A 14,872-nucleotide genomic window follows, 5' to 3' on the forward strand; every position below is an offset into this window, starting at 1 on the left:
GCCAGTTGATGTGTTACCCAGGTAATGTCCACTGGGAATGCGCCGCATACAATAACATCATTTTTAAAGGGAAAAAGACAGACGGCTCATGGACGAAAATTACACCCTCTGACGTTAGGAAAATTTTACCGTACGGCGTTATGACAACAAAATTTATACTACCACCTGCGACAATTAGTGGGACTCGAACCAAGCACCATTTATGGAAATCGAACCCATGACCTTTGAAAAGGTCAAGTAATGTAATAAATGTATCGTGAGCGCGGAGGCTGTCGGGTTCATCCTCTTAGCGCATGCTAAAGTGAATGCGATTTTAGTCGAACGAAGCTTGTATTCACTCACAAGTGGCGTTGTCGTGGTCACGCGAAAACCCAGTCCCTTCCAGAGCACAACTGTGGGAACGGGCGGTTTGATGAGTTCACAGCTGCGCCGGCAACGCAGTGCCTGCCATTAGCAAGGATTCTGAAACCGTCAGATCCGTTTCGCTTCATCCGTGGAGGGAAAGGACAGAAAAGTGCTTTGTACGCGCTGCGCCGCATTCTTTTCCGTTTAATTCATTCTCCTAAAACGTATGGGACGGCTACGCGTTGTGCGTTCCCCCGAGGAACTGGTAGCATTCGACGAGCAGCAGCGAGAGCTCGCCCAATAAGACTCGCCGTCGGTGCAGAGATGCAGCGCTTAAGGCCTAAATGCAGTCCGACGTAGCGTGAACGTGCGCACACGTTACGTCACGTTGCCGAGAATAGCGCGTATAGTTCGACCGACGGTTTGAAGCACTGGCGCCGCCTGCGTAACCAAAGGCGGCCAACACACCTGTTGTCTAACGACGCTTACCCGCGCGCCGATAACGCGCCTCTACACGCGCCCGAGCCCAGGCAATCTGACATCAACGAGAGGGAGCGGGAGGCCGGAACAACCCTGCATCGTTGCCTGTGGGTTACTTAATCGTAACAAAGGTTACGATGTTCCCTGGAATCAAACCAGTTCCAGGAGCTGACTCTACGCGATTTGCCATGTACGGAACACCTTAAAGAAACGAAACTGCCTCGCCGTAGTTGCTGTCGCCTACTGATAGATGCGCGCAAGCGAGCGGCACCAGTAATGTTAGCTCAGGACGAGAGCCTGTGTGTGTGTGAATGCCGGCGCTGTAAGCAACGGTGCACCACATGAAGCCTCCCCCCCCCACCCATAGACAAAGGAGTTTTCATTCAAAAGCATGTTTCCCGCTCGATGTGTTTAGGCGCAGCTGCAACCGTTGAACTTGCCAGGGTTCAAACCGGGACACACCAGTTCGTCATGTATTCTGGCTTCATGCGATCAGTCGCCATTACGTCCATGTGGTCATTCATGGCCACGGTGAACGTCCACAGTTGAGTAGAACCTAGAATGGGCTTTTGTAGGACGCCATAAGCGATCACAGGATGCCATCATGGTACAAAAAGACGTGGCTTGATGAAGCAACGTCTTTGCTTACAGCGACGTCATACGGGGAAGGTTGTCTGACGGGAGTTGGTCCCAAGCGTTGACATAAATGTCGCAGGTCCTTGACGAATTCAGTCGGAACAACTTGGGTCACATATCATGTCGCAAAGTGTACGTACTTGCAGCTGTTGAACCAGGCTCTTTCACGCCGACATGGATCACTGAGGCGCGGGACTGAGTAGGTATCGCTTTTTGAAAGAGCTCTTCGACGCATATTTGAGTTACTGGGCATAGGCCGCTCAGTCTACGCTGATATGTCTATGCGGCTGTGTGAACATGCCGTACACCTAGATTACTTGTGAACGCTCTGAACCACTCGGGCTGAATTTTACGGCTGCGGTCTGTGGGGACCAACACTGGGGCAGCCGAAGCGATGCAACCGGCAACGGAAACTGAAGCCGCGGTGGATGCTGTGATATGGCCTACTATGCACGCCTCGGGCCAGCGTGTACAGCGGTCTACGCAGGTGAGGTTGTAGCACTTCTCTTGTAATGAAGTGAGTCGATGGTTTCTAGGTTGATGCTGTCAAAGTGACGATCTGCCGACAATGTTGCAGCCGTCCCGTAACCCTGCTTTCTGGAGCTGCTGACTGGCAGCGACACCATTTTGTGCTTGCGCCATGGCGGCAGCAGCTTGTATTCCCATAAGCGAAGGCAAATTTGCGCTCTTTTGTTAAATACGAGGTAATAAATAAAGCGGGAAATAGTTTTTCAAACATGATAATTCAAATGTGGAGTACTCTGTATGTACTCATCTGCCCTTGGTAACTATAGTAGTGCCTGGTCGAATGGCTAGCGCATCGGGCTGTTATGAGGCAGTAGGGTTCGGAACCAACAGTCGGAACAACTTTAGTCACATAGTATGTAGCAATGTGTACATACGTATACCTGTGCAACGAACCTCCTTTACGCCGACTTTATTCGCCGTAGACGCGATACTAGGTACGTGCCAATTTGGGTTATCGGGTGTATGAAACTTAGTCTATGCTGGTATGATACGAGTCGCTTTGATCCCAGCTTGAGCAACTGGGTACGCGCCAGTAGGTGTCTGCTTTATTTGTGTAAGGTGGGCGGCCGATTCTGGGACAGAGAAAACTAACGTACTTCTATTTTTTGTGCACAGCCTGCCACCGATGCCGGCGAAGAATCGGCGGCCATCAAGTATCCTCCTAGAGCAGCGGGGCCTCGATGATTCAGCACGAAGTGGATCCGGCTTTCCAGCGGTGAGGGCATCCTCAATCACCGGGGTTGATGCTGAGCCAGTCGTAAGTGGAATTTTCGTGGGAACAACCGAACATTCCGACATGCCCGGCGGGCCGATGGCATCATCATCCAAGTCTGGCAAGCGTAAGCAAAAAACCTCCTGAACTGGGTCAAACATCGGCGCCGGTAAAGGGCCCGCTCCCTGAAAGTACAGAAGCCTCCCAAATGAAAAATAAACAAGAACAAAAGACATCCGCATAATGCGGAATAAATGTTCTCTCTGGGATATTCTGCGATCACATTTCGATGTTGCATGTTCTACATTTAAGGACACATACGCTTAAATAAAAAGAATTGTTTTTTTCAACTGTGTGGCAGTTTCTAACATAAAATGGCACAACAATAGATCTTGCTCTCCTTGATTCGACTCCAAGCCTGAAACAAGAACTTGAAGGTTCTTTCAATACGAGGAAGAGGTAAAGAAGCAAATTATAAAAATACTGAAAGACATCATACTGTAACCGTTCTAGAACAAAAAGTAGCAATGAAAAAAGCGTTGAGACAAGGCAGTGCACATCGGGAAGTTTCCTGAAGGTGACGAATGTTTAGGAATTCTCAGTCAGAAAAAAGTACGCTGAAACACCACTCCAATTGTCTAATTATTAAGCAACAACGAGAACGAACACTAATTCCTGCTACTTCTACTGACTGCAGATTCTTCTAAGCCGCTGGCTCGTGTCTGCTTGGTTCCTGCCATCTGCGCCCTGCGCAGTTCATTCATCATCGAGTCATCTGTACAATCATCTGGCACGTGCTTCACCTCCCTGGACCACGCTGCGCTTGCGCTACCTTGGCACGGAGAGGATATAAACGGATCCGCTGTCGCTCCAGCTTCATTTAGCAGCAGTCGCAACAACGAGAACGACCATTAATTCCTGCTACTTCTACTGACTGCAGATTCTTCTAAGCCGCTGCCTCGTGTCTGTTTGGTTCCTGCAATCTGCGCCCTGCGCAGTTCATTCATCATCGAGTCATCCGTACAATCATCTGGCACGTGCTTCACCTCCCCGGACCACGCTGTGCTTGGGCTACTTTGACACGGAGAGGATATAAACGAATCCGCTGTCGCTCCAGCTTCATTGAGGAGCAGTCGCAACAACGAGAACGAACACTAATTCCTGCTACTTCTACTGACTGCAGGTTGGTTTTGATTTTTTGGAAATTTTCCTACGTCACGGTTCTTTTGCTGCTCACTGGTTTTTGGTTTTTGGTTGTGTCTACTTCTGCTGTGAGATGCCTACTAATGCTGAGCTATGCAAAAAGATTGAGCGGCTCGAATCCTTGCTTGAGGGCAAACTGGATTCTGTTGTTGAAGAGATTGCTGCAAGGATTGTGCAAAAACTTGAAGAGCAGGGCCCTGGCAATATTTCTGAACTTGCTGATAGTGTACGTTTTATCTGTCAGCAGTATGAAGAAATGAGGAAGACGTTTGATGGACTGTCTGCTACAAACAAGGCTTTGACAGCACAAAATGAATCCCTGACAAAAAGAATTGCATCAATGGAACAGTACAGCAGGCTGAACAATATTGAAATTAAAGGCATCCTGTCAACGCAAGGAGAGAATTGCTCTGCCATTTTGAGCACTGTTTCTGATGCAATTGACTGTCAAATTGATGTGGCGGACATCGACATAGTTCATCGGGTCGCTAGCAAATCACCCCATAAACATGTAATCGTTCGATTTTGCTCCCGTGTCAAGAAGAATGACTTCCTCCGTACGGCTCGAAAGGCGCACCTGAGAACCTCCATGATTGGGCTCTCTGATAATAATGATAGCCCTATTTATGTCAATGAGCACCTCACATTTGAGAGCAAACGTGTGTTCAGCCGAGCTCTTGCTCTAAAGAAGTAGCAAAAGTGGCAGTTCCTTTGGACAGACAACTGTCAGATTAAAGCACGCAAGACTGAAAATAGCAAAGTGTTCTTCATAAGCTCCGAGTCCGGCCTCAGCGTCATCACTTAACCTGATTTGCGATTAGTCCGTGTTTTAGTCATCCAATCATTCCCTCAAACATGTCTTTGTTTTCACCTTCTGAAGCAACGTCACTGCTTAAATCTGTTGGTTGTTCATTGCTTCACGTCAATGCACGAAGTTTGCGTAAGAATCATGATCTAAGAATCACGACACCGCTGTAACCATGCGCTGCTCACATCTGCTATTCTTCCAGGCCGCACTGTCATGGGGCGTCCTTTCCTGGCTTCCTGGCTCTTTTCCTACGAGCTTCGTTGGTCCACCGCTGCTTATGCCGTTCCTGCCGCAATCCCAGCCGTGTTTGGACGCAACTGCTCCCTATGTCTGGCAACGCGGATTGGGAACGTATACCGGCGACGCAAGCGCATCAATGTATAAATTGGAGCCAGCCACCAGCATCGTCGGGCACGACACCGCTGTAACCATGCGCTGCTCACATCTGCTATTCTTCCAGGCCGCACTGTCATGGGGCGTCCTTTCCTGGCTTCCTGGCTCTTTTCCTACGAGCTTCGTTGGTCCACCGCTGCTTATGCCGTTCCTGCCGCAATCCCAGCCGTGTTTGGACGCAACTGCTCCCTATGTCTGGCAACGCGGATTGGGAACGTATACCGGCGACGCAAGCGCATCAATGTATAAATTGGAGCCAGCCACCAGCATCGTCGGGCACGACACCGCTGTAACCATGCGCTGCTCACATCTGCTATTCTTCCAGGTCAGTTACTTGAACCGTGCCGCATGTGCCAAAACTAGCAATTGCTGTCTTATTGCGGTGTCGTGCCCATTGGAGCTGTCTAGCGTTAAAAAGCTGATATTGACTTGTTTGCAGTGTGTATCTTCTTCCCTCGTTAACTTGCTTCTCATGTTATCGGGCGATGTCGAGTCGAATCCTGGCCCAATGAGCAAGACTGAGTCCGCTGCTTTCGAATCCGCACTGGAGGCAATTGAAAAATTGGAATCTGGGTTGAAGTCAGTTCTGCTTGAATTTAAGGGCATCAAGGATGAACAAGCCGCTACTAACGACGAAATAAAAAAACTTTTAGTGAGAGTCACTGCACTTGAAGCTAGTGGAACCGTAACTGCTACCACTGAAGCGGTTCCCCCTCAGAATACCCTGCAAGATATTTCAAGCCAGCTACAGCGAATAACAAACAGATGTGACGATGCAGAAAACAGATTAAGACGATCAAACTTATTATTTTTCGGGATCGAGGATGACGAAAAAGAAGATTGGGCCACGTCTGAAGAAAAGATTAAGAAGTTTTGCGAAGAAAAACTCGAACTTCCCACAACCAGTATGCAGTACGAACGGGTTCATCGCCTAGGAAAATATTCTACTGAAAAAAAACGGCCCATAATCGCAAAACTGTGTTCATTTAAGGACAAGCAAAGTATCCTGTCCGCAGCACGTAAACTTAGGGGGACAACATTTTCAATTGGTGAAGACTTCGCGCCATCAACACGTGTTGCTAGAAGAAAGCTGGTAGCTTTTGCCAGGCCACTTGAAAAGCCATTTAAGTTGGTGCTCGACAAGCTATATATAGACAAACATGTATATGTCTATGACACCGCTAGCGACTCAGTAATACAATCTACCAGATAGCTAGACACAAGCCCAAGCTCGCAAAATGATCAGCTGCCTTTCTTGCCGCAAGCCGCTCTCTCGCTCTCAGTGGCCTACACTAACATCCGAAGTTTGCTACCTAAACGCGATACACTTTGTGGTTTTTTAGACGATAGTGACTCTGACATAATAGTACTAACTGAGACATGGTTGAATCCAGATATCAACGACAATGAGATCCTGCCAAGAAATAATCTTTACAAAATTTATAGAAACGACCGCATCGATAGGCGCGGTGGGGGTGTACTTATCGCCATTAAGAAAACCCTTCATTCATATTTTATCGCTTCAGGGTCATCTCTCGAGATTGTGTGGGCTGCTTTTTATGTGTCCTCCAGTGCTGTACTTATTGGCGCCTGTTACCGGGCCCCAGATTGCAACCATTCCTTTTTGAATGACTTGCGGGACAGTGTCACTAAAGCGCTCCAGCTGTGTCCATCCAACCACGTTTATCTTCTTGGTGATTTCAATTTTCCGCTTATCGACTGGGAACATATGTCATCTTCATGTCACGCGTCTCTGGAACTAATCAATCTAACGTTAGATTTCAACCTGTTCCAAATAGTGAAGGCCCCTACACGGACTTCCAATATCTTGGACTTGGTTTTCACAAACGCTCCTGACACTATTACTTCCATTTCAAATATGAGCGGCTTTAGTGATCATAACCTCATCCAACTAGCTGTTAGCATCCCGAAGCCCGTGTCTGGCACAACAACTAAACAAATTCGCGATTATAACAGAGCAAATTACGATGAGATTAACTCCCAACTAGAAGAATTTTTTCGCCAAGTGCTACTACCTTCATTTCATTGTCGATCCGTAAACGACAACTGGGTGCTCTTCAGAGACAAATTAACAGCATTAGTAGACCGTTACGTCCCGATAATCTCCATAACTAACGACAAATCCAGCCCTTGGTTCAACAAGACTCTTCGCAAACTAAAGAATAGAAAGAAGCGTTCTTATAACAGGGCTAAACGCGTACGCACTGCTGAGGCTTGGCAGACATACAAAGACAGTTTAAACAATTACTGCTCAGCGATATCTTCCGCCAAAGACAAATATTACTCTCAAGACCTACCATCGCTGCTAACTTCCAATCCTAAAAAATTTTGGCAAACCATATCTCCGACAAGAGATACTAACACCATAACTCTGCACGGAACAGAAAACATACCTATTTCTAGCGCCGATTGCCCCACCGTATTCAACACGTTTTTTTTCATCTGTTTTCACTCAGGAGGACGTTTCCAATGTTCCAACTTTTCCTGAACTTGATGCCGCATACATGGAACCAATCGATATCACTGTTGAAGGCGTTAAATTACTCATTAGTAACCTCAAAATATCTACTTCCGCCGGTATTGACAACATTAATTCTAAGATTTTAAAGAACACCATTACTGCCTCAAGCAAGATCTTATGCCATATTTTTCAACAATCCCTAGCATCTGGAAAGTTACGCACCGATTGGTTAATAGGAAAAATAATACCAATTCACAAATCTGGAGATGTTCATACACCTGACAACTATCGGCCCATATCTTTAACCTGCATATGTTGCAAAATGCTCGAGCACATAATCACTTCCCACGTGTACAGCCACCTAGAAGCTCACAATTTCTTTTTTTCTAATCAGCATGGTTTTAGGAAGGGATTTTCTTGTGACACGCAATTGTTCGAACTAACGACTGACTTGCACTTTAACATGGACTGCAACCTTCAAACTGACTGTATCTTTCTTGACTTTTTCTAAAGCTTTTGACCGAGTGCCCCACTGTCGCCTAATATCTAAATTATCTGCCTTACGACTTGACTCTTCAACATTATCCTGGATTCGTAATTTTCTTTCTTTTCGAGAACAGTTTACTGTTGTTAACAATTTCTCTTCCCCGCCTTCTTCTGTTAGCTCTGGTGTGCCACAAGGCAGCGTCCTCGGCCCCTTGCTCTTCTTAATCTACATTAACGACTTACCCACCCAGATTACTTCCTGCATGCGCCTTTTTGCCGATGACTGTATAATCTACCGTCCTATTCACACGACTGACGATCACTTGAAACTTCAAGCAGATCTTAATCTTATCGCTAACTGGTGTAACAAATGGCTCATGACACTAAACTTTACAAAGTGCGAGGTGATGTGCTTCAGCCGAAAATGTGTAAATTCTAAATATTCGTATCATCTTAATAACACTATGCTTTCCCACACTTCATCATATAAGTACCTTGGTGTTGTTCTTACAGAGAATCTTTCATGGGCCCCACACATCATTTCTACATGCGCCAAAGCATCACGTTCTCTGGGCTATCTACGACGCAATTTGCGAAATGCCCCGCCAAACATTCGAAAACTCGCTTTCCAAACATTCATTTTGCCACAGTTAGAATTCGCCTCCACAATTTGGTCCCCTCATCAAAATTACCTAATAAATATGACGGAAATGATACAAAACAGAGCAGCCCGGTTCATATCGCGTAACTACAGTATAAACTCGAGCATTACACAAATTAAACTAGACCTACTGTTGCCGTCATTAGATATCCGCCGTAACATTGCTCTTCTGTGCTTATTCCACAAATATATTTACACTAATAAACGAACCCGGTTGCAACTACAAATACCCCACTCTTTTTCACGCAGATTACATAATCAGTTCAGTTTCATGCGCATATACGGTAAAACAAATGCATTTAATTCATCGGCACTACCACGTGCCATCCGTCTCTGGAATGACCTCCCTGATAACATAGCCTCCATATCTAATCCCGACACGTTCCGCTCTCAGTTACTCATGCTTTTCCCATTTAATACCGTTCACGAGTCACCAATCTAGTGTATGTTATCGTGCATTTTTGCCATGTTGTATATCATTTTCATAAACGGAATTCCTTTGCTCTGTTAACAGTAACAAGTGTTCGTGTGCCTTCAGATATTGCTTTGTATTCCTAGTGCCTTCAATATTGTGTAACATGGTAATCTTTTTATAGCACTGTTCCTATTAGAAATTTGTACCTTTTATACCTCTTACTGTTCAATGTGCCCCCCTTACTTTATGCCCTTCCATAGGGCCTGTAAGGTTCTTTTGAATAAATAAATAAATAAATAACATATCTTCATTCATCGACTCTCTTCCCCACACTTTTTCATTCATCTGCGTAACTGAGACATGGCTTGGCCCGGCTGATAGCAATTTATACGGGTTCCATGCCTATGGGGCTGAGTATTGTAACCGCGTTGCATATCAACATGGTGGTAGCATGATTTTCGACGCACCCCCCAATAAATATGAACGTAGACTGGACCTTTCCATAGATTTATTTCACTGCGAAACTGTTTGGATCGAAACCGATGCCTTGTCTTTTCCAAATTATTGTGGCGGAATTATTATTGGCTGTATTTACCGTTCTCCATCTTCTTCCATACCTGATTTCCTTCGTAATCTTAGCTCAGTTCTTCAAACAATTACTAGTGAAAACAAGCCTGTCCTAATTGTAGGTGATATAAATATATCTTGCTCGATGTCGACAATAGTACTGTATGCGCTTATTCGAACTGCTCTTCTGGATTTGGGCTTGAGCAATTATAACTTCGGCCACCAGGATTACCACTCAAGGAAGCAGCTCCCTCTTAGACCATGCCCTCACTAATATTTCGCCTATACCAGAGTCTGGTGTAATTGACATAGACATATCAGATCATTACCCTGTATTCTTCACATTCAAATCTAACCCTCCTAGGCCAGATCCCTGTTATCTTACGTCTCATCTTGATCTTATAAATTTTGTTGATGCAATTCACAAAATTGACTGGACAGTTATAGCTACCAAACTAAGTCCAGAAAAAGCGATTCAGTTATTTTCCTCTTTACTTTTAAAAGCTGTTCGTGTTAACTCTGTCACTGTTAAGTGCACAAAGAAATTTAAATTTCCGCATAATCCTTGGATCAATAATGGGCTACTTGTGAGCATGAGGAGAAATGAAAACATGTAAAAGAAGACTAAAAAACAGCCTTTGAATGTTAATTTAGCATTACGCTACAAGAAATATTACAACATGTTGAGTAATTTATTGAAGAAATCTAAAAGGCAATATTACGAAAATTAATTCATGAAAAATAAGTTTCATCCAAACAAACAATGGCAACTTATCAACGAGTTTTTGAATGTACCGCGTTCTGGCAGTTCCATTGAAAAAGTAATCTACAATAATATGACTATCACTGACCCGCCTAGCATTGCTCGTGCGTTGAGTAATCACTTTTATGAAATTTATAATACTACCCATGTTCCTACTGTTTATGTTCAATCTTATGTTCAAGACCGGTATATTCCCTAGAAGTCTAAAAAAAGCTAAATTCATTCCTGTTCATAAAAAGGGTGACAAAGCTCAAGTCGCGAACTATCGTCCTATACGTATTTTACCTTCAATTAGTAAAGTTGTAGAAAAATTAATACTTCGTCGTATTAACATTTACCTTAACAAAATTATCTTTCTGAAACCCTGTCAGTTCGGTTTTCATTCAGGAAGCTCGACTAACTTGGCTTTGCTAGCATTAACTGATTATATACGACGTTCACTTGATCTCGGATACTTTGTTGGCTCGGTCTTTTTAGACTTTACTAAAGCCTTTGATGCAATAAGCCTTTGATGCAATAAACAACAAAGTTTTGTTTACTAAACTGGGGTCTCTTGGCATTTCTGGTCCAGCTCCTAATTTATTAAAAAAGTTATCTGTTTTTTATTTATTAAAAAGTTATTACCAGTGTACGCAGGCGGGGCTTTCGCTGAAAGCAAAATTATTAACCAAGGCGTGCCTCAGGCTCGATTTTAGGTCCACTATTATTTTCCATTTGTATAATCGATTTACCTGACTGCCTTAATTATACCCTACCTATATTATACGCCGACGACACGACTGTTGGCCTCTCTGATAAATCATTACTTTCGCTAACTTTGAAACTAAACAGTTATCTGTCGAAAATTACTGAATGGTGTAACGCCAATTTTCAAGTTATAAACTCTATGAAAATTCAATTCATGCTATTTAAGTCATCACAGACCTTGCTCTCCGACTATAACTCTGAATGTGCATGACATTCCTGCCTCCACTTGTGTTTCTTTCCTCGGCATCAAATTAGATCCCCACCTTAAGTTTACTAACCACATTGAACACATCAAACAAAAAACAGCATTTGGCATTAGAGCACTACTCAAATCACGCGCACTTTTTCTAAAGAAGCATTATCGTTATACTTCGCTTTCATTCGTAGTCATATCATTTATGGTGTTACTTCTTGGGGTAATACCTATCATTGTCGTCTTTCCTCTATACAGCACATTCAAAATCAGGCTATCCGCATTATAACGCGAAGCCATCTGTTCTCTAACGCCTCTTCACACTACGTACAAACCGCATACTTCAAGTTACTGATTTGTTCAACTATCGTTTAGCGATATTATTTTTCAAATTACTAACTCAACAACGTTCTTACAACATTGTTAGTCCTGATCTCTTTTTTAATCCCAATAACACAAGGATTGCAGTACAAGGAAATTTCTTGTTGCCTTTATGTCATACTAATTACGGAAAGATGGCTTCCTCTTTGTGCGCGCTTAAAGTTTGGAACAGACCTCCATATTACATTAAGTCAACTAACTTTTACTCTTTCAAATATGAAATCAAGAATTATTTGCTGTCTGATTAATTTCCTGCAGTGTTATTTTGCTATTTATAAGCTGTGGAATTACCATTGATTGTGCATCTTACCTCTTCCTTTTGTCTTTTTTGTGTGTCGTCACTCAGTGTCTTGGTTATGTTTTGCTTATTTCATGATTTGTTTCTCTGCTCTGTATTCCGCTTTATTTTTTTTATAACTTCTAATCCAAGGGTCCCGGTGCAGTGTCTGACTTTGGGACCCTTGTCTGTATAACATATTTTGTAACAAATCGTTATGAACGAATAATACACTGAAACTGAAAAGCATACTGCCAAATTTGAAGTTGGCCAGCTACTACATTTAAGGTTGGCCCACTTCCCCGTTTAGGTTGGCCCACCCCCAAATATAAGTTCACCCATTCCTAAATTTCAAGTTCGCGTACCCTAAAATTCAAGTTTGCGAACCCCCAAATTTCAGTTGTGGCATGTCTAAAAATTGGCGCCCCCAAGTCGGCCTACCCCCAAATTTCACGTTTCCCCGTATGAATGTTCATATTTGCTCACCCATGCCTGCTCCCAAATTTCAACATTACCTGCCCACAAATTTAGGCCGACCCACCTCCAAATTTGAGTTTCCGTGCTTCCAGATTTCAAGATGGGGTACCCCTAAATTTCAAGTGGACCTACCCCGATATTTCAAGCTGGCTTGCTGTCATATTTCATGCTGCCCCAACCAAATTTAGGTTGACCCACCCTAAAGATTGCGCCACCCCCAATTTCAAGTTCACGTACCAGCACATATAAAGTTGGGTCGTCGTGGATGTGATGGATGGGACCTCTATGCATTTTCGCCATGTATTTTTCCATGGACCCCTTTGTATTCCTGTGGACAGTGTATCTCATAATTTTATTGTTTGAATTGTTCCGCACTGCTTAAGTGATAACCTTCAGGCAAAGTTTCGTGGTAAATTAGTATTGTCAACAGTGTCGTCGTGGAATGCCTTTGTGTGCATCGAAAAGGTCAACCGCACCCTTAACGTACCAACGTCCATCTCACACTCGACGAATAAAAAAAGCAAAAAAGTACAGGCTTGACGACTCGTCAAAGGGCCGCTGACCTAACGAGGTGGGGTTTCCCCTACCGACGACAATGTTAAGCCTTATATATGTATTTAAGACAAAGAAACACATTCAAAACTTATTTCTCTTCCTCTTCTCTATCTTTCCTAATATGCTGCTCAATTTATTATTTCTGCCTAGTTCTTCCATTCCAGACCCTCCTCAGAGAAGACTCAGCCAACTTAACCCAGACTCACCTAAAGACCCAGGTGCCATCATAACCGATAAAAAAGCGCACTGCTATACAAGCCCAACCAGCAGTGACAACACAATTTTGTAAACATCACATTTGTAAGTCAAGACGAAGACCTAAAATAGTACTGTAACAACTGTATTCACCCAATAAATCCCGCTTTGCCGTCCGTTCCCTGGTTCTGGTTTCGCCTGCTGGTAGTTCCCCCCCCCCCTTTTTTTTTCTTTAAAAATAAATTCCTCTTGGCATATGCCCTCATCATTTCTATTACTATCGGTTTAAGCCTGCTATACTTAGTGGCACAGGCTGGAGCACCTTTCTTTTATATCTCTTTGAGCTCCCAAATGATACATATATGTATGCGACACCAATATCCTGCCGAAAAATGCACTTACAATAAACAATGGTTCACAACATTTCCCTATGTAATCTTAATCGCGTGTACAGTTTTTTCACAAGTACAATAAACTACATTAGAAGGCAGCATGTTATAAGTAAAAGTATGAAATGCACAGTACAGAATGGTAACATTAAAAAGCAAACATTACGAAACAAGAACAGCTTGGTAATTCACGAGTTTGAGGCTGGAAAGAAACGCCTACCATTAGAAGTTTAGGCGGCGCACTAACAGTATAGATCATGGGAGGGCAGGAAAAAATATTGGCGGGTCAGTCGCTGGGTTCCTGGGAATTTTCTTCTGGCAGGCCCAGCAATGCCGTAATTTCATGCAATGTTGGCAAGTGACAGCGAGGAAGTCCCTAAATGTAGGAAGTGATAACCTTCAGGCAAGGTTTCGTGGTAAATTAGTATTGTCAACAGTGTCGTCGTGGAATGCTTTTGTGTGCATCGAAAAGGTCAACCGCCCCCTAAATTAATCACGAGATACAGGTGACGGACATAATTGTTTTCATCTTCAACACGGTCGAAGACTCATAGAGGATAGACCGGTGTTTTAACCATGAAGGACGGTAAAATTAGGAGAGTTTCGCGCAACTCGGGTGAAGCCAGCACGTATTGGCCCAACACGCGATCATAACCTCGGAGTGCTCGGCATATTTAGTGCTACCGCTATGTAAGCATAGCTACGGATGGACGAGAGCTTTATTGTATTTGCCCCATCCATGAAGCCCCAAGCGAAAATTTGGGTTCCAAGTACTACACAGGACAACCCGCTTTACTCTCGTTTCAGTGCCATTTAAACTTGTTTCCCAACAGGATCATATTGGCTGATACATAATGAAGGAGTCATTTTTTGTCGTCGTTGGATGGCTCCTGTAACTAAACGCACGTAGCTTAAGGTTTGCCGCTTCGTAGTGTCCCTTCGACACTCTTCTGGCGGCAAGGTCGCCGACGATCTGGTACCAGAAGGCCTATATGATCTCTACGATCTACGATCTCTAGATCTCTACGAAACACGTGCCGCATGCGCCCACTCTGCGTATGCCTCCCCCTCTCTCGCGAATAAATTTCAGTATATTTGCAAATATATATTTCGCAATAAAACGAATTCGCAGAAACAACGTGTCAGTATTCATTGATCTGCGGCCGCTGAAGCGGTATC

At 43.9% G+C, this 14,872-nt stretch overlaps 1 protein-coding gene across 1 annotated transcript in view; it reads left to right on the forward strand.

Moving 5' to 3' along the window:
- Positions 1–3,019, forward strand: part of LOC142558071 (uncharacterized) — a 111,737-nt gene extending 108,718 nt beyond the window's left edge. The window contains exon 10 of the mRNA XM_075670234.1: positions 2,605–3,019. Coding sequence (XP_075526349.1) covers positions 2,605–2,848 — 244 coding nt within the window. The 3' untranslated portion in view covers positions 2,849–3,019. The remainder of the gene's footprint in view (positions 1–2,604) is intronic.
- Positions 3,020–14,872: the final 11,853 nt, after the last annotated feature.

This window comes from Dermacentor variabilis, chromosome 9 (genome assembly GCF_050947875.1).
Source record: "Dermacentor variabilis isolate Ectoservices chromosome 9, ASM5094787v1, whole genome shotgun sequence".
NCBI lineage: Eukaryota > Metazoa > Arthropoda > Arachnida > Ixodida > Ixodidae > Dermacentor > Dermacentor variabilis.